This window comes from Xenopus laevis, chromosome 5S, assembly GCF_017654675.1.
Source record: "Xenopus laevis strain J_2021 chromosome 5S, Xenopus_laevis_v10.1, whole genome shotgun sequence".
In the NCBI taxonomy this organism is placed as follows: Eukaryota; Metazoa; Chordata; class Amphibia; order Anura; family Pipidae; genus Xenopus; species Xenopus laevis.
Window position 1 is genome coordinate 16565891 of NC_054380.1, and position 19988 is coordinate 16585878.

Consider the following 19988-nt stretch of genomic DNA (forward strand, 5'->3'; position numbering starts at 1 on the left):
TGTTGGTTATGTCAATTATTTATAGGAGGTTGAAGCTCTGCTCTGGTTAATGATGGGAGGAACCAAGTAGCCCTAAATGGAAGGGGTGTCCGTCTGTTGGGGGTTTTAATCATTTCTGTTTCGGGGGGGGGGATTCCCACAGCTTTGTACTGATACAAGGGGGTAGGGTTGGTGGCAAGTTTATTGTCAGGCTCTTAAAATTCGCCTTCTGAATACAAATCTTGGTAAAATCAGCCATGTTTTGGCCATGGTTGCAGCCTATAAAATTGCATTTACTTGCCCCTGTGCTTTATCATATTACATGCAAATGTAGAGAATAAACAGGGGCAAAATACTGATGAATAAAGATGAAGCCCAGCTGAAATTTAGCGATAATTATATTTTATTTAGCCATTAATTATTTATTAATGAATCAAAGCTCTCTGGTTAGTGTGTGAAGTAACTAACACTAGATGATTCCTTTCATCCTGCTGAGGCTGTAGGGACTTAGTAGTTCTGAACCAAAGAGCGCAACGGGCGAGGGGCCCATCGGATCACTTGGGGATTAGGATACAGCTCCTTTAAAAATAATGTTTTCTAAAGCATCAATAGCTTGGTAACCAGTGTGTGCATGGAAAGCCATACAAATATAGGATAAAATAATAATTTTTTAATCTTTTCTTTGGAATATATATAATGCAGCTTTCTTAATATTTGCTCTGGGTGAAACCATCTTAAAAGTTTACATTCCATAGTCAATCAGTGCATTAGAATGTTCATGGGAATAGGACATTCTCTAGCCAATCAGAACACTAGATTTTCTACAATTGGAATTAGGTAGTTGCTATTGGACAGCAGCAAAATATGTGTTACATTTCCCTTATATATATATACAATCCCACAATAAATACAATAACTCCCAAGCAGTTGGTGGATTATTTTTGTGTGTGCACTCCATTACTATGGTACAGGTATGGGACCTGTTATCAAGAATGCTCGGGATCTGGGCTTTTCCGGATAATGGATCTTTCCATAATTTGGATCTTCATGCCTTAAGGGTCAGGGCACACGCTCAGATTCAGGGAGATTAGTCGCCCCGGCGACAAATCTCCTCTTCTTCGGGGCAACTAATCTCCCCGAACTGCCTCCCGCCGGCTAGAGTGTAAATTATTTCATGAGGAAACTTCAGGCGACTTTGGAAAACGAAGCCTTCCGATTGCCATCCCGCCGGCGATTTACATTCTAGCCGGCGGGAGGCAATTCGGGTAGATTAGTGCCCTGAAGAAGAGGAGACTTGTCGCCGGGCGACTAATCTCCCCAAATCTGAGCGTGTGCCCTGACCCTAAATCTACTAGAAAATCATATAAACATTAAATAAACCCAATAGGCTGGTTCTGCTTCCAATAAGGATCAATTATATCTAAGTTTGGATCAAGTACAAGGTGCTGTATTATTATTACAGAGAATAATTTTTAAAAATTTGGATTATTTGGATAAAATGAAGTCTATAGGAGACAGGCTTTCTGTAATTTGACTTTCTGTAATTTCCACTTTTTAAGACCTGAGAGTGCGGACATTGCTGTTCGATTTTATATATATATATATATATATATATATATATATATATATATATATATATATATTTATATATATATAATATCAAAACAGGGGGGTTGTGGGAGCACTCTAAAGGCTTTAAAGTATATATATAAGTATAATAAATGCTATTGCATATGTACCCAAAACAGGGGTTATTTTGTTACAAAGTTATGATCATAAAATTGATAAGCCACCATACCACGTCAAGGTAAACCCCGAATGGCGGTCCCTAACTTGTTTTATATTTTATGTGCATTTTAGCATTACCTGTAATCAATAGCCCTCAGTGAAAAAACAGCGTTCAACGGACATTGATTACAGGTAATGCTAAAATGCACATAAAATATAAAACAAGTTAGGGACCGCCATTCGGGGTTTACCTTGACGTGGTATGGTGGCTTATCAATTTTATGATCATAACTTTGTAACAAAATAACCCCTGTTTTGGGTACATATGCAATAGCATTTATTATACTTATATATATATACTTTAAAGCCTTTAGAGTGCTCCCACAACCCCCCTGTTTTGATATTATATATATATATATATATATATATATATATATATATATATACACACACATATACCAGATTTTGTTGGAGAATAAATTATGGAAGGCGAACAGATAAGATTTGCAGCTGCAAAAAAAATAAAATAAAAAAAACTGCTGCTCCCAAATTCAAGGTTTGACTGATTTCTATTCCGTTGGCTTCAGCTTGACTGTTACGTTTTGAATATTCCACATCATGTCGCTTTAAGCATATGTTCTGCTCCCAAACAGCAGAAGGATTTCCGCTAACAAGGATGCAAATGCAATCTGTGCAGTTTTCTACTAAAAAAAAAAAAAACCTTTTATAACCCGAATGTAGATGTTCCTGTCCTGGTCGGTGACACGGAGGGGTGCGAAGCAAAGAGTCGTTTTAATGTCCAGGGGCGAATAAATCCCTAAATAAATATATATATATATCTATATAAACTGAAGCAATCTAATCTTGTCCAGCACAGATTAAAGGGAGCTATTAGAGAACCCGACCCACTGATAGATGGATAATCCTGCTGAATGCTACAGGGTCAGTGAATGTTTAACCACTTACATGCCAGACAGCTGTCATACATCAATGGTGAAACTAGAATGTATAGGGTTAATTGCACTAGCGATGCCCTAGTACCTGCTACCCATGTATGTGTCTTGGTGCTGCTGTTTGTTTGTGACTGTTTCTGCTTGGATATTTACCCTTTGCACAAAGCTCCCCCATTTGTTTAGAGCCAAACAAATAAATATTAGGAATAATAATGACATGAAATGTTTTAATAGTGAATTTAACCCCATGCTGTCCGTGTCTGGTATTTAACCCCTAAATCCCCCCCTCACCTGATTGTAGATTTATCCTCAGATCAGAAACAAATATAATTCTCTGTATAATTCCAAATATAATTCTCTGAATAATGCATCATCTTTAACCCCATCCTGTCCCTTCCACAATGCATCAACCCTCCCTTCCTATTTAAGTCAAAGGCACCATTGTTCGGTATTAGCAGAAATGATGAAACCAGCACAGAAAAGTATTAACTCTCTCTCCTCATTCTCCTAAATGCATATTTGTTATTTTAACCCCTTGCTTCCCATTTGCCACAGTGTAAAGTCATCGATTCCTCTCTCACAACTGCGTTTTCTGCTTCAGGGTAGACCCGTTCAATTTAGTAGGATCTGCTGCTCATATTACTTGATGACTGATGTATAGTGATGGGCGAATAAATTCGGCAGGCGCAAATTTGTGGCGACTTTCCGCGTTTTGCCCCCGGCGAATAAATTCGTGAAAATTCACCAGCATCGAAAAAATCTGGATGCGTTGATCGCGTCAAAACCGCCGCGTGTCAACATTATTCAGACGCCCATTGACTGTAACACTGGCATCAAAATTGTTTTGCGAATTTTCCACAGTTTCACTAATTTTTATCGGCGAAACGGGACAAATTCGTGCATCATTGCTGATGTATGGTAGAACTTCCATAGCCCTGTTTCTTATATTTGGGTCCCACTCCCAGCATTGCTCTACATTTAATCAAGAGTTTATTATTACCAGCCTGGTAACATCTGGGGAATCAAGGTTTAGAACCAGGGAGCTAGTACAGATATGGCAAAATGGAAATTTGTGCTACTTTCCCACCCAGGGCACTTTAACATGGGTATCATTAGGGTACCCCAGTTTAATCCCAGACTCCAAAAACATATAGGCAGGTTAATTGGCTCTTGATAAAACTGAAACCCTACTGCATGTAAATGTGATAGGAACCTTAGAATGTAAGCTCCACTGGGGCAGGGACTGATGTGAATCATGTATAATCTATTGTGCACTGCAGTACATGTTGGCGCTATTTAAATCAAAGATAGTCATAATAATAAGGCCAGCTCTGAACAGGGCTCCATAATTAATAATTTTGCCCCTTTCTTAATTTTTAACGTCTTCCTAATTAAAATTAAAGTGGTAACTCGCAGCCAAAGGACAGGTGGCCATTTCTCTGTGAAATCTGTTTAGCTCTACCCGCGCAAACTTAATAAAGCCGGCATCTGTTGTAGGCTAAATGCGCCTTATAGAGTTAAATCTCAGTATTTATTGGGGGGGAGGTGCCCAATGAGTCCACTTTAAAATGAACACAGATATATTAGGGTGGTAAATGCTTTTTGAGATGAATGGGGAAATCGTGTGATGTAAGTTAGCTGCAGCTGCTGAACTACAACTCCCAAATCCCACGTCATACAAAGGTGAGGGCTTGTAGTTTATCTGGAAAAGCAAAGCAGGTGGCTTTGCTTGTAATTTGAACAACAGAAGAGAACTGCAGGGGACATCCCTGATTTATAAATTGCTCCCAATTGTTACAAAGTATAATATACAGTCTCCTAAAAGAAGGCCAACCCACGCGGTACTTGCTGGCACGTAGAAATATAGTAGCACTATTCTTGTGACCTACTTCAATACTAAAGCCAAAAACGGACTCTTATGATTGGTTTATATGACGCCGTCCTTGTATCTGAATATCCCTGCCGTCACCATTGCACCGACTTTAATCGGTGCTTAGCGATGTAACGGATCACATGGTTTCATTTATACTTGTGTATAATAACATTTCATGTCAAATATCAGAATTTTAGATTTTTCTTTTTTTTTTATGGAACTTTAGTTAATTTACGGGGGAAAACCAGACAGAACTTCTCTATAAATTGATGTTGATGATAAAAAAAAGATTATTTCTGTAGCAGAAAAAAAGATAATGTTATAAGCTGCAGGTGTTACGTATTTAATTCAAGGCTTCCCTTTAGTTGTTTTCTTTTCGCCTTCTTTCCATGAAATAACAGAGGCGACAGGTGCTACTTCTTCTGCTGTTGTTTTAATCAGGGCTGGAGCCTACGTGACTCCCATAGAAGCACCTCCCCTAAAAGTAGGGGGGTTTCTTTGTCTCACCAAAAGACCTGCAGCCCAAGACCTCCAATGAGAGGCAACAGGTTATAACCAACTGTTCCCACCAACTGCCAGCAAGTAACTACTACTGTCCACTTTGTATTATTTTCCCGAACCCCTCCAATCTGTTTGTTTTCAAAGTAACCCGATGTTTATTGAGTTACATGGATAATGATACCATGTCTACCACGGGCGTAATTAAAATCCTATCAATGTTTCACACACACAAAAAAACAAACTTTAAAGTTATTAGCATAAAATCAAGCGAATAAATAATTACTCCCGTTAAAAAAAAAAAGGAGGGTCCCAACATTCTGTAGAATGAGGGAAGATGCAGCTGGGAGTCAACAGCTTTCATAGACTCATTTGAATAATGTGGCCTGAATCTGTCAGTTTATTCATTCTCCTTATGCTGTGTGTGTAGACGGCAACCAACAACAAATTAAGTTGTAAATAAGACACAATCATCACTTTTGTTTTTTTAAGCGGTTGGAGCACGGGGGATGTTAATGCACTCTTTTCTTCGTAATGAAAGAAAAATGAGATGCTACAGCTTGCTTATGGAAGTATGGGAAAGTAGGCCCTAAGGAACTATTTGGGGCATCTCCACTGCTAGGAGGTCCCATTTAAACATCTACACGACTTTCTGTGTCTGCTACCTGTTACTTTGCTTTGGGAGTGTGCTTTAGTAGGACTTCCTATAAATGTAGAATCAGGGATATAGTGCAGGACCGACTAGACCAGTGATCCCCAAACAATAGTTTGTGAGCAACATGATGCTCTCCAACCCCTTGGATGTTGCTTTCAGGGTCCTCAAAGCAGGTGCTTATTTTTGAAGATTTAATTGCATAAAAAAAAGTATAGTGCCAAGTAGAGCCTCTTGTGGGCTGCCAGTCCACAAAGGGGCTACCAAGTAGCCAATCACAGCCCTTATTTGGCACCCTAGAAACTTTTTCATGCTTGTGTTGCTCCCCAACTCTTTTTACATTTGAATGTGGCTCATGGGTAAAAAAGACCAACCCTGTGATGTTGAAGGAAGAGTGAACTGAGATAGAGGCCCAACTAAGAATTTTGCTCTGAGGACCCTAATAAGGCATGTCCTGCTTCAAGGTAGTTGTAGATGAAATGCACGCAATTCTTGGACACCACTGATGTCAGATTATTAAATACATACACGCTGCTCCTATTTTAGTCCTACATTTAATTATATATAATTATATAAAATTTAATTCATAGGGGACAGATATGTATATAAAATATTTCTAGTAATAGTCATTTTATTATAGTTCCAGGACTCACTACCAATGCTCACACTAATTGGCCTTCAGCCTAGGCCCCTTTAACTCACTGCAACACAAGGCTACATATATATCAAATAATAGAAGTAACAGTCACCCTGCTATAGTTCCAGAGGTACTCAGGGCATAATTAAGCACTCACCCCAAATCTCACCCTTATTTGCATTCAGGCTGTGCCCCCTTAGCTCATAATGCGGTTACAGATACTGTATATAGAAACATTGGGGTAACAGTCATCCTGCTATATCTCCAGGGGTACCCAGAGCATGAATAGTCACTCACCCAAAATTACCCTCTAAATGGCCTTCAGACTGGGCCCCCTTAGCTTATAACAAGGTTACAGATTATAGAAACATTGGGGTAACAGTCACCCTGTTATAGTTCCAAGGGTACCCAGGGCACAAATAAGCACTTACCCCAAATCTCACCCTAACTGGCCTTCAGCCTGGGCCCCCTTAGCTCATAACAAGGGTACAGATATATAGAAACATTGGGGTAACAGTCACCCTTCTATAGTTCCAGGGGTACCCAGGACACAAATAAGCACTCAACCAAAATCTCCCCCTAACTGGCCTTCAGACTGGGTCCATTTAGCTCATAACTAAGAAACATTGGTGTAACAATTACCCTTCTATATTTCTAGGGGTACCGACGGCAGCAAACAAGTGTTCAGCCCAAATCTCACTGTAATTATCCTTCGGGCAACAAGTTTACAAATATACAGAAATATAAGTATAGCAATAGCATCAAGGTAGCAAATAAACATTTACCCTAAATCTTACCACAGCTGTTCAACAGAGTAGGCCCAATTGTCCATGTTTTTGGGGACCCAAGGGGTCAACTCCTCAGATTTACTATATAATCATGTATTATTAACATCCCTTGCTGGGTCTTAAACACAGAGGTGTCTATTTTAACATATTTTCAAAATATTTACTTATTATTTAGCCATAATAACAAAGCAGTGTTTCTGTAGCCCCCACATCACTAGTAAATCTGCACTGCTAGAGGTTATAGATTTTCTTAAGAACCCTACAGATGAGCTCTCTTTGTCAGGCTAATGGAATGAAAATGAGCAATCACTTTGTGCCTGAGTTCATTCACTGCTCAACACAAGAAAGATACAAACATACCTCCAAGGCTCACACTCACCTAGATTTCCTACACATACATTCCATTGGGTAGAAGTTTTATTATTAAATAACAGCAAGAGAACCATCAGTTCATGGCCACTAGAGCTGCTGTCCTATTGATAATGTTTCTGCCCAGCCAAGATGAAAACACAAAATAGTATTGAATGAATAAAAACAGTTGCATTCACAGCATCTCATAGCAATGTCCATGGGGGTCATTCCCATACAAGAAAAGAACACTTACCTTTACATCGGAGAAGTAGGTTTTCAGCATGTTGGAACTCGGATATCTTGTGTAGAAAAACATGAGTTTGGCCTTTTTCAAGTGATTTGGAGAAAGCCCCTCCTGCATGTATAATTGTGCTAGTCAAGGAAAAGAGTTTCTTCAACATTGTAATTAACACTGAATGAATTATTAAAGGACACATTTCAGGTGGTGGCATTTTCCTAGTGTACATATAGACTACCTAGAAGTAATCATTTGGATTGCATCATCCAGCTTCTATTGTTATTGACCACCCTTAAGGCTCAGAGAGCTGCTTCTGTATTTACAACAACTGCTGAGGACCAGTGTTGGTCTCCTAGATGCCCTAGATATAGAAACTGCTAAATGGTATAGATTTATATATAGGATTTATACATAAGATATATATTAGCTGATGGGAATTCTCCTAGACTGCTGCCCACTGGGTACTGGTAGGCCATTCCAACCCTGCTAGAAAAAGCAAAAATAATGTGGTCTTTTTACTGTTTCCCCAGGATCTTGGCCAGTGCTGAATCTGTAAGCTTTAGCACCCATGGTAAGCGGGGTCAAATGGTTCGCCATCACCCATGGTAAGCGGGGTCAAATTGTTCCCCATGTTCTCCTGGACTGGTGTCCACTGAGAGATTTGTCACTAATACTGTGCTCTTTTTACTCAGCATATTGATGAGTGTTGAATCTGTTTTATCACAAATGGTAAGCGGGGTCATATGGTTCCCCATGTTTCCTAGACTGCTGTCCACTGGGATATTCTCTAGTAGGCCATTCCAACCCTACTAGAAAAAGCATTAATAGTGTGGTATTTTACTGTTTCCCAAGGATTTTGCCCAGTGCTGAATCTGTAAACTGTAGCACCCATGGTAAATGGAGTCAAATTGTTCCCCATGTTCTCCTAGACTGCTGCCCACTGGGAGATTCTCTGGTAGGCCAATCCAACCCTGCTAGTAAAAATACTAATACTGTTGTACTGTATCTCCAGCAACTTGGCCAGTGCTGAATCTAGAAGCTTTAGCACCCATGGTAAGTGGGGTCTAATTGTTCCCCATTGCAGTTCCACCATACTAGGACACGCTCAGAAACAGACCACCTTACACAGGAAGGGTGTGGAGAGACAAGAAGGTGGTATTGATAACTCATTGTATATGTACCAAAAAAAAACAACAATAAACTGCTATGAACCCTCTTTCCCAAAATGGCCACACCCTACGCAGGTGTCTTATTCTGTCCCTGATCTTGCCAAAACAAGAGTGATATTCTAAATCTAATGAGCATTTCATTTGTCAGCTTATTGAAGGGTTTGTCCTTTTTGCTGTATTCATTTCACTTTCATATTGTTTCCCCCTCCTTGAGGGCAGGAGGGTGGGGTTTAATCATTACAAAGGGAGTCAATTGTAGTGAAATAATTCTTGTGCCAAGAGAAGAACTGAAAGAACCTTCAGTTACCTCCATTAGACTGATAGAGAAGTCTAAAAGTGCATTTGATTTGCCAATGCCATCTGTCAAAATGGATAAAAGGAGAAAAAAAATCAGCTGCAGCCGCAACAAGCTGTCACCTATTCCTGGGCGATAAGAGTTTTAGTGGGATTCCCTCCTTTCTTCTAGAAGGGAGCCTTTATGCTGTCATTTCCTAATATTGCACATGATTTGCTCACAAGGAGGAGGTTTTTATCTGCTAAACACGAACTGATTGTTATTTGCCTCCTACTTGTTTGGTATTAATGCAAGTTGGTTCCACGAGTGGCTGTGAGGAGTGAGGGGATGTTCTTTTGTACATATGTGCAGCCTTTTCTCCCTCTCCTCTTAAATACACGTACATCACAATGTCATAAGTCATGGTGTGCAAGGGTTAATAATGATTGGCTGAAGGAAAGACATTGCAGTCTATCTATGTATCTCTCTCTCTCTCATCTATCTATCTATCTATCTATCTATCTATCTATCTATCTATCTATCTATCTGTCTGTCTGTCTGTCTGTCTGTCTATCTTGCTGTCTGTCTGTCTCTCTAGGATTGAACTATTTATCATCTCTCTCTCTCTCTCTCTCTCTCTCTCTCTATAAAAGTCTATCTCTAAATGTAAATCTACCTTTCTCTCCCCTCCCATCTATTCTCTATTAATTATTCCATCTACTTATCTATCTACCTCTCTCTAACCTTCACTCTACATTTATCTATCTACCTCTCTCTAACCATCTATCCATCTATCTATCTATCTATCTATCTATCCATCCATCCATCCATCCATCCATCCATCCATCCATCCATCCATCCATCCATCCATCCATCCATCCATCCATCCATCCATCCATCCATCCATCCATCCATCCGTCTGTCTGTCTGTCTGTCTGTCTATCATCTATCTATCTATCTATCTATCTATCTATCTATCTATCTATCTATCCATCCATCCATCCATCCATCCATCCATCCATCCATCCATCCATCCATCCATCCATCCATCCATCCATCCATCCATCCATCCATCCATCCATCCATCCATCTATCTATCTATCTATCTATCTATCTATCTATCTATCTATCTATCTATCTCTACCTATCTCTTTATCTATCTTCTAATTAAATCTCTGTTACTGTGTATTACCAATCTATCTTCTCGATTTACCTATAGAATGGAAGCAATATGTAAATGATTTCTTAGAAGGTAAGAAAATCGATATAATCCCACATACAGATCTGTCCTATAAACTCACGGTCACCGTTTTAATACCTTAAACCCCAGTGGCGTCAAACTCACTCACTGGTTTCTAAGAAATTAACCCATTAGCCAACAGGTAAATCCCTCAGCCTCTCCGGTGAGTTACACACTGGTATCATAGGCCACTAATTTCCCCCTCACAACTAGTAGTAAGTCCCCGTCTATAAGGAATAAGAGAGGTGAATGGGCCCAGTCCAATGGGTGAATTTCCTTTTGAAGTGGCAGCTCTGAAAACAACGGTGGTTCCAAGAAAGCCCTGGCTGTTTCCAGGATACTTCCACACGCACAATGACTCATGATGGAATAGATTCAGTAAACATACAGCTGTACCGAGCGCCAGCTAAGCCCCATTCAAGGCCAGGAAAGAAAATGAGCACAAATAAATATTAAGGAGTTAAGGGGGGTAAAGTGTGCTCAGTGCGCAAACAATCTCCATCCCCGAAGTTCATGTTCGCCTGCCTCGCTTCTCTTAGCCTGAGCTTTGTGAAGACAGATGACATTCAATTCTATGTGCGATGCAAAATAGACAATAACTGCTGAAACTTGAGCCAGCTGCCAGGTGTAAAAAGAAAAAAAAAAAAGGAAAAGATGATAAATCCATAAATTAATGAAAGACATCTGCTCAGGAACATAAAAGATCAGAGGAGCAGTGTTCTGCAGCTGAACCTGGAGCTGTGTTCAAACAACCTCACACTTTGTGTTGTGTGTTTGCAAAGTACAATGTATTGGCCTTAACTAAACAACAGCAACACACAAAGGTGAGCGAAGACTCGGGGCGGGTGCTGGGAGTCAAGATAAGAGCTCAAGCAGCACAGCGGGTGCCTTTTTGGGAATGAATTTGTAGATGTTTAGAATAATTCTACTTCTGTGACCATATAAAGGCACAAGACTGCAGGCTGAGTTATACAGGGAACTCTGAGTATCACTCATGTATTATAAGGGATAATGTACCCCCTACTGTAAATAATAAGGATATTAGAAGTCACTGAGGGGTTCTGTGACCATATAAAGGCACAAAGCTGCAGGCTGAGTTATACACGGAACTCTGAGTATCACTCATGTATTATAAGGGATAATGTACCCCCTACTGTAAATGATAAGGATATTAGAATTCACTGGGGGGTTCTGTGACATATAAAGGCACAAGGCTGCAGGCTGATTTATACAGGGAACTCTGAGTATCACTCATGTATTATAAGGGATAATGTACCCCCTACCGTAAGTGATAAGGATATCAGAAGTCACTGAGGGGTTCTGTGACCATATAAAGGCACAAGGCTGCAGGCTGAGTTATACAGGGAACTCTGAGTATCACTCATGTATAATAAGGGATAATAGGCAATTTTTAAACAGGTCATGGAACTCCGAGGTAACTTCTAATATCCTCATATTTTGCAACTGGGGGTACTTTATTTATTATAATACACAAGTTTCAGTGAGTCATGTGACAGAAATGACACCAGAACTCACCGTTTATAACTGATGACATCAGAACTCACCGTTTATAAGGATCTAATTTACAAGATATTCATGGCTTTTGTGTATTATATATAAATATATACACTTTGGTACAGCACATTAGAGACTGAATGGCCATTGGTTTAAGGGGGAGACACAATCACATACAGACAGACGAATGTTCAGCTGGAAATTAAATAATTAGAATGAAAGAACTGGGCTTGAGCTGTTTGGAGAAGGAATTTGATAAAATGCACAATGTCTGTCCCAGTGCAACACAACCAGCTGATATTTAATTACATTCTATTAACTGTATAGACTGGGTAAAGCCAACTGTTTGATGGTTGCCAGGCGTTACAAGACCAGGATCAGCTTTTCCCATGCTATTATCTAACCCTAGGAGTTTTTACCTTCATTATGTGGTGTAAACAGCTAAGAACAAGCCAGCCCTGTGCAATGAATAGGTAAATAGAAACAGAAGACATTGCATGTAATTGCTCTTGCATTGAGGCTGCACCTGTAAGGCAACATTACCATTGCGCTGGCCATCTTTGCAAATGAATCTCTTTAACCAAATATTACGTTTTATTCAAATGCAGAAGGGAAGAGAAGCCACTCGTTCCCTCTCTCTCGCTCTCGGCTGATTTCCTTGCCATGCTTCTTTTTTTTGCATCTTAAGAAAAACAGGCCTTTTCAGGTCAGGATATTTGCATTCAGCAGCCACAAACACAACCACATGTACATTGGAAGCAGACAAAAAAAAAAAAACATTTAATTTGCTCAAAAATAGCTTGCAGATAATGTTGGTCTACAACTCCCAGCATGCCCCAGACAACCCCCAAGGCCCAGTACATCTTAGCAACTGATTAACAGGTACCATTTACTGTCTAAAAGAAAATATCTGATTCTGGATGCTATTGGATTATTTGGATAAAATGGAGTCTATGGGAGACGGCCTTTCCATAATTCTGAGCTTTCTGGATAATGGGTTTCTGGATAATGGATCACATACCTGTATATATATATATATATATATATATATATATATATATATATATATATATATATATATATATATATATATATATATGTGTGTGTATATATATATATATATATATATATATATATATATATATATATATATATATATATATATATATATATATAAACCCCCACCCACACAGAAAAGCTGAAGGATAACCAGAACATGCTACATAAAATTGATACCAGATATCAGTGACACCCTAACGTCTCTGCACTGTTCACCCGTCTTAAGTTTCCTTTTAAAGAAATTGTTCAAGGGAAAGGCCAAACAATACTAAAAAATATTTAAAATGATGTTCCGTAGCCTGCGTTTTATTCCCGTGAAAAATCAGACTCTTTAATTTGGCAAGTATTTACCAAGTCTGATGATGCACCGGGTGGAATCTGGAAAGGCTAAAAACTTCCCGTCGCTTATCTTGGAATTACACATGTTGATTGCTAAAGTGAATCGCATTATGATTTTACATTTTACACAGAACTTAATAGAAATTGTAATCAATGTGGGAATGCTTGTTTTACATTGCATTTCAGCAAGCCAGTTAGGCCCTAGCAAGTTGACACACACACACACACACATATATACATATATATATATATATATATATATATATATATATATGGTGTATTGGAATTACCAGCACAGTTCTCCGTGCCTGGGTGTGGTATCCAAAATTGGAATGTAGCAGAGAAGAAGGGTCCGCACACACAGGACTTTAAAAATCAATAAATGGTGTTTTATTATTTTTATTATTTTATTAATCTGACCTATGCTATATATATATATATATATATAAATATATATATATGGGATTTGTAATCCGTTATCCAGAAAGCTCCGAATTGCGGAAAGGCCGTCTCCCATAGACTCTATTTTAGCCAAATAATCCAAAATCTTAAAAATGATTTCCTTTTCTCTGTTATAATAAAACCGTACCTTGTACTTGATCCAAACTAAGATATAATTACTCCTTATTGGAAGCAAAACTAGTCTATTGGGTTTATTACATTTTTATATGATTTTCTAGCAACATATCGTTATGGAACAATATGTTATCTGGGAAACCCCAGGTCCCCAACGTGCTGGATAACTGAATCTTAGTAGGTTAGTTCAATGGTATACTAAATACTCTCTTTATGTTTCAATGTAAGTCAACTAAAGGCAACAAGCAATTACAAGGAGGCTAAGGTAATGGTTTTCTACCTGCTCTGGGCTCTTCAGATTTTGGAACAAGGGCAAGGACCATGATATGAACCATGTTATTGAATCCACAGACAACCAGTGCAAGTATAGGAAGTTCTATAACCAGGGCCAAGCCAGTCCGGTAGCCCCAGGCAACCTGGCCAACAACCTCGCTCTTCCCCCGTGCATGGGCCGCAGAGGGGTGGCTGGAGTGGGAAGGGGAGGCCGCAGAGGGGTGGGTCAAGCAGCAGATGGAATCGACTACAAACTAGGGGTAGGCAGACAGGTACCTGCACAACTCACCCCTATTGTTGTGCCCTAAGCAGGTGCCTCTTCTGCCTACCTCTAGTTCCGGCCCTGTCTATAACCCAACAGCTGAAATTTTCAATGATAACCCAACACCATGGCCTACTTACTGTACTACTTTGAAGACAGTGGGGCTCATTTATCAACACTGGGCAAAGTTGCCCATGGGCAGTTACCTATAGAAACCAATCAGTGATTAGCTTTCTAAAGCCAGCTGCAAGTAGAACAATAAGTGCAGCAATCTGATTGGTTGCCATGGGTTAGTGCCCATGGGCAAATTTGCCCAGTGTTGTTAAATGACCCCCAGTGTGACTTGACCATCTGGGATTCCTGGCAGTTTTATGACCACCGAGAGGGGTAGATAGAAATACACTTTGTACCATGGCACTCAAATAACATAGAAGCTATATATCACTATTCAATATTATCATGAGCTAAATGAACCACACAGCCCCCTAGTCAAACTATAAACCAATAAGATACCATTGTTCACTCTTCATTGTTCTAACAGCACTGGATCAGTAGCTAACTGTTGAATGGTAACTGTGCAGCCTGTTTTTTCAAGTTTCCATAATGGGAATTAATAAGAAAGCTTGCTCGCTCCTCTTTTGTGTCTAACAAGGTGACTGGTGTCACTATGATCAACCAATCAGAATGTGACATAGTCTGGGGGGGGGGAAATAAAAGAAATCTTATTGTAACCTAGCCATCTAAATAACAACATGCTTCACAACAATGGAAATACAGATTGGAAAGCAAGGCAAAAGCCAAATCCAGAATTCAGAGTAAACTGTTGAGTTCCTTAAGCTGCAGCATGTAAGACTTTTTTTTATTTTAAAGGGGGTTCGTTTTAAATGTTTTATTTTGCGAAACAAAAAGGGCGCCGTTTAATTTTTTTTTTATTAATATTATAAAAAAGCAAAAGAAATCTCCCAAGTCTTACTGCAACCTTATTGTAAAAAAAAAGAGATACAAATTCAAAGTCTATATAAAGTAATGATTAAAATTATTATTATAATCATGAATTATTATTATTATAATTATTAATTATTATTAATTAATTATATAATTATCCTAAAAAAAGACAACTGAAATACAGTATTCCATGTTCCTGTTAGAATTAACGTGTCTCTTAGCCAATTATTTCAGTCCTCCATATTGAATTGAAATATTATTGAAAGATTATTATAAAATAAACTTTATAAAAAAAAATACTGCATCCATTTTTTTTTAATAAATGTTTTTGGTAAAAAAAAAACATGAAAAGGTGCAAAAATGATATCAGATTGCACAACAAATGAAAGCCCTAGGCAGGGAACATAAAAGAGTGGTTGTGGAGTCAGCTATCTGGATCCTAATGCAGCTGGATTTTGTGTTTAATTGTGCTCGGTGGCCTTCCAAAATAATTTGCTTTGTGTACGTAAGGACAAAAGATTTCTATGTAAGGCTCAACAGAGGTTAATGATGCATAGCAAGCAGCTGCATGAGCAGGCAGAACAGACTTCTGGGTGGAGAGCAGAACTTTAGGCAGTCGGAATAAATCATTACCTGCATCTTCTTGTTTACTCACTTCAACACACAAAAAAAATAGTTTTTTTTCCCCTCTAATAATAATTAACCTCTCCTAAGATTCCCATCTGATGAAGGCCGGCTGTTGACTCACACTTCCTCTATCTTTATCTGGGTAGGATTTTGTATTCTTACTTTCAGGAGAAAGACACAAGAAAAAATGAAACTTGTTGGCGCTGAGCTTCCCATAGATACAAATTGTTTCATACCATTTGGTCATTTTTATACTGTGTGTGATTGGGTTCCTATAATGATCAGTTCGGCTGAGCCACCTCCGGTGCAATAAAATTGAAGCTGATGGTTCAAAAAGATAACTGAACTGAACTAGGGGTGTATGGAATCCACGATTTTGGATGCGGCCAAACCCCCGAATCCTTTGTGAAACATTTGGCCGAATAACAAACCGAATCGGAATCCTAATTTGCATATGTAAATTAGGGATGGGAGGGGGGAAACCTTGTTTACTTCCTTTTTTTGTAGCAAAAAGTCATGCGATTTCCCTCCCCGCCCCTAATTTGCAAATGCAAAAGGGAAGGAATCATCCTAATCCTGCTGAAAAAGCCCGGATCCTGGCCGAATCCTGAAACGAATCCTATACGGAACCAATGGCCAAATTTTTTTAAGGTGATGCTTCTTGGCCAGTTTGGAAGTGCACACATTGCCCCTTGCAGCACTTGACCAATCAGCATGCTGATTTTAGGGAAGGGCAGAAATGGCATTTGCTGTGGGTGCCTAGAATAACAGAACCCCGTTGTGGGGGGGGGGCACAAATAAAAGCACAAATGGCATGTTCTGTTGTGTAATATTAAATTACATAAAATATAAATTAAATAAGATTAAAATATACAATATTATCAGATACTTTCAGTTTATAAATTAGGGGTATCCAAACTTTGGCCATCTAGGAATTATTGAACTATAACTTTTAGGTCAACAACAGTGGGAAGGCCACAGGTTAGACATTCCAAATTTATTTAATTTGATCCCTGTTCAATGGAGGCCTCGACCTTCCCACATAGCCAGAGGCCCTCCTTTTCTAACTCAAGCCCTGGATTTTGCCAAAAGCTTATCCATCGGATCAGTGCAATTTTTTCACCCACATGGAAAGATTGGCTTGATAACTCACAAAATAGCCCAAGGGGAACCTGTTGCACTCTTGCTTTTCTGTTAAATAACACACGTAGGTCAAGATACAAGATACAAGAGTATCAAAATTTGCACCAGGTGTAGTTGCCCATAGCAACAGATGTTTGCTTTTAAGACAGTGATCACAAAATGACACTTACTAATTGGTTGCTATGGGTTACTAGACTTGGCAAAAACGTTGTGACTTTAATTACAATGCACCCTAGAGGAACAGCTGCACATGACACCCCAGACCATCATGCATTTCTGTTAGAGATGGGCAAGCTGATATTTTTGTCCTAATTCTGTCCCATTCATTGCACTGTTATTGATTTGCACACACATCTCATATAGTTGGTTCCCTTTAAAGCATGTTGAAATATAATACCAACACCAACAAATAAATAATAGGTCTCAGGATATTATCTAGTCAATGACTACTGATGTTCCACTTGTTTCTACCTCTTCTGCAGTGCACATGGTGCAATGGAACCCTGTGATTACCACTTACTTAAGGAGGGAAGTACAGGGCTCTGAAAGCACCTCCCATTCCCTGATGCTCTTTCATTGCACTGGGTAAAGGAAGGGGTGTACAAGGGGTCATCCACATCCCACCCCTTGCAAATTGTTCCTGCCATGGTGGAACAAAGAATGGGGTAGGGTGCATTGCAGGCAAAAAAATGACACGTTGCACCATGCCTCCTGTGTTTAAATGAACTCTTCTATAGTATATTTTATAGAGCAGCATTTCTTAACCTTAAGTGCCCAGCCTGTGTCCTCCAGCATAAAGCCAAAATTTAAAGCATGCTGGATGTTGCAGTCGAGCAATAACTGGGAACCCAAGGTTAAAAAATAAACCTTATAGGATACAGGTATAAAATGTACATTTTTGTTGTCTTGCTTTTAGACTTGAAAAACTGCTGTTCACACTAGACTCTGACCTACTATCTTTTTTGAGACATCTTACAAATACCTTGTTATTTAGATTAGCCAACTCAAAAAAAAGGATATTGCACTTCCGGAATAAGGTGAGATATCCGACATATCTTGCATGTCTCCGCACTCCGACTTGATGAAGGACAGTGAAAGGCCTTCTGTTGAGCTGGGTGGATGAGCTGGAGAGCAAGGGTGATGATTCATGTGATGTGATGACATTTTGGTCCTCAGACTTGTGGTTTCTCTAGTTAAGTCTAGAGATTCTGGGGAGGACCTGTCTTTTCCTTGAAAAGCTGATGAGGGAGCACCCAATGGATTTTGAAATGGGTAAGCCATAAGAGGAAGAGGGAAAGGGTGACGGAAAGATGATGATGAGAAACTGGCAGCTGCTGATAGAGGAGATTGATGCAGTGAAGGATGGTGACTACCAGGTGGTGGTCCAGAGGCAGACTGATCATTTGAATTTTTACGCACAACTAAAGGCAATGCTTCGGTTTGGTCTGTAGAACTAGGCATCGGAACATTGCTAAATGTGTCCAGGGGATTTGGAATGATGACATCACCAAAGCACTGCAGACGTTGGTTGGTGGTGTGGAAGTTATGGTTTTCCCCATTGATTGCAAATCTTGCCTGAGGAATCTGGAGGGGTGGGAAGACCTGAGGAAGTTGGCGTATGGGCTTAGCAGAAAAAACCTTGACCACAGTGTCCACTACCTGTGACATGGCAGTATTCAGTTCATGCTTTAATGCTTCTGCCAAGTGCTTACCTTCAGGTTGAAAATGATGATGTAAATTATCTTTATCTTTAGGACCATCTTTTTTGGGGTGATTATCTGATGCTATTTCATGTTCCCTGATGAGGGCTCGGGCACGGTCTATAAACTGACCAGGATCTAAGTCAAACATCTCATTATCTGATCTGCCCACTAAATCCTGAGCTCTAGCATGTATGATTTCTGAATGCATACTGTCTTCAGACAGGTTGCCATCTTCATTGTTTTCGGAGTCGGTGCTATCATAGATTTGGTAGAACTTTTCCTGCAGCTGGCGCAGGTGTTTCTGCATGTCCTCCAGCTGCTGTTTCAGCTGTCGACGCTCTTCTCTCTTCTGCTCTTTTCTAGCTGAAACCAGCTCTTGCAAACTCTGTTGCTGCTGCTGAGGCAGTTTTTGCTTGCGCTTGTTTTCTCTATAGCTTTCTCTGGGGCTTACTGACCGAGGGGCTCCATCTCTATCATCTTCGTTGCCCCTTAATGCCACATTTGGGGAATGGCTCATACCTCGAATTATATTCTCAACCCGGGCACGTTTTGCTCTCAGGTGCTCATTGCACAAGCGATCCATATCATACTGGTTCATGGTAGGCCTGCCAAATGGGGAAAGACACTCTTGGGGGCTGTCTCTTGAAGAGTTGCTACACGCATCCTCCTGATGTATTTCTGAGCCGGCGCTAGAAAGGCCACTGGCTTGGAAACTGGGCTCTGTGCCACAATTTTTGTTCATGTTATTTTTCAACAGCTGGGAAATGATGGTTGCTCCTGGAAAAGTCATCATGGCATCTTCATAGGAGTTTGCCCTCTTCAGCAGCTTGCGGAGCACATTTGACTTTTCCCCATCTGCATGTTGCACTACTGAATACTCAACATCGTGTTCGGAACCTTGGGAATTCATGGCACTGAAAAACGCTGTTCTTGCTTTAGCAAAAAATGCAGATGCTGTCCCCACTGTCCTTTTCACTCCAATGTCAACTCTTCTTCTCTTGGTCTGCGTGCTTAAGAGGGCTGTGCTGTCATGGTCAGGCATCACTGGACTGTTATTGTGCCATCTTCAAAAGCTTGTCAGCTGGGCACAGCTCGAGAATCCTGGGACCCTGGCCAACAGAACAAAAGAACTGATGAATCATTTTCTTTAAATTTCTCCAAATTTC

General features: G+C 39.7%; 1 protein-coding gene across 4 annotated transcripts in view; it reads right to left on the reverse strand.

Moving 5' to 3' along the window:
• The window catches only part of prox1.S (prospero homeobox 1 S homeolog), a 53257-nt gene that overhangs the window by 24743 nt on the left and 8526 nt on the right, over positions 1–19988 (reverse strand). For 2 of the 4 annotated variants that reach the window (XM_041564258.1, XM_041564257.1), the window contains exons 2-3: positions 18140–19931; positions 7713–7820 (exon numbers count right to left, since the gene is read on the reverse strand). In XM_041564258.1, coding sequence (XP_041420192.1) covers positions 7713–7820; positions 18140–19864 — 1833 coding nt within the window. In that variant the 5' untranslated portion in view covers positions 19865–19931. Of the gene's footprint in view, positions 1–7712; positions 7827–18139; positions 19932–19988 lie in introns of all 4 variants that reach the window. The other 2 variants (XM_041564256.1, XM_041564255.1) reach the window with 1 other exon arrangement.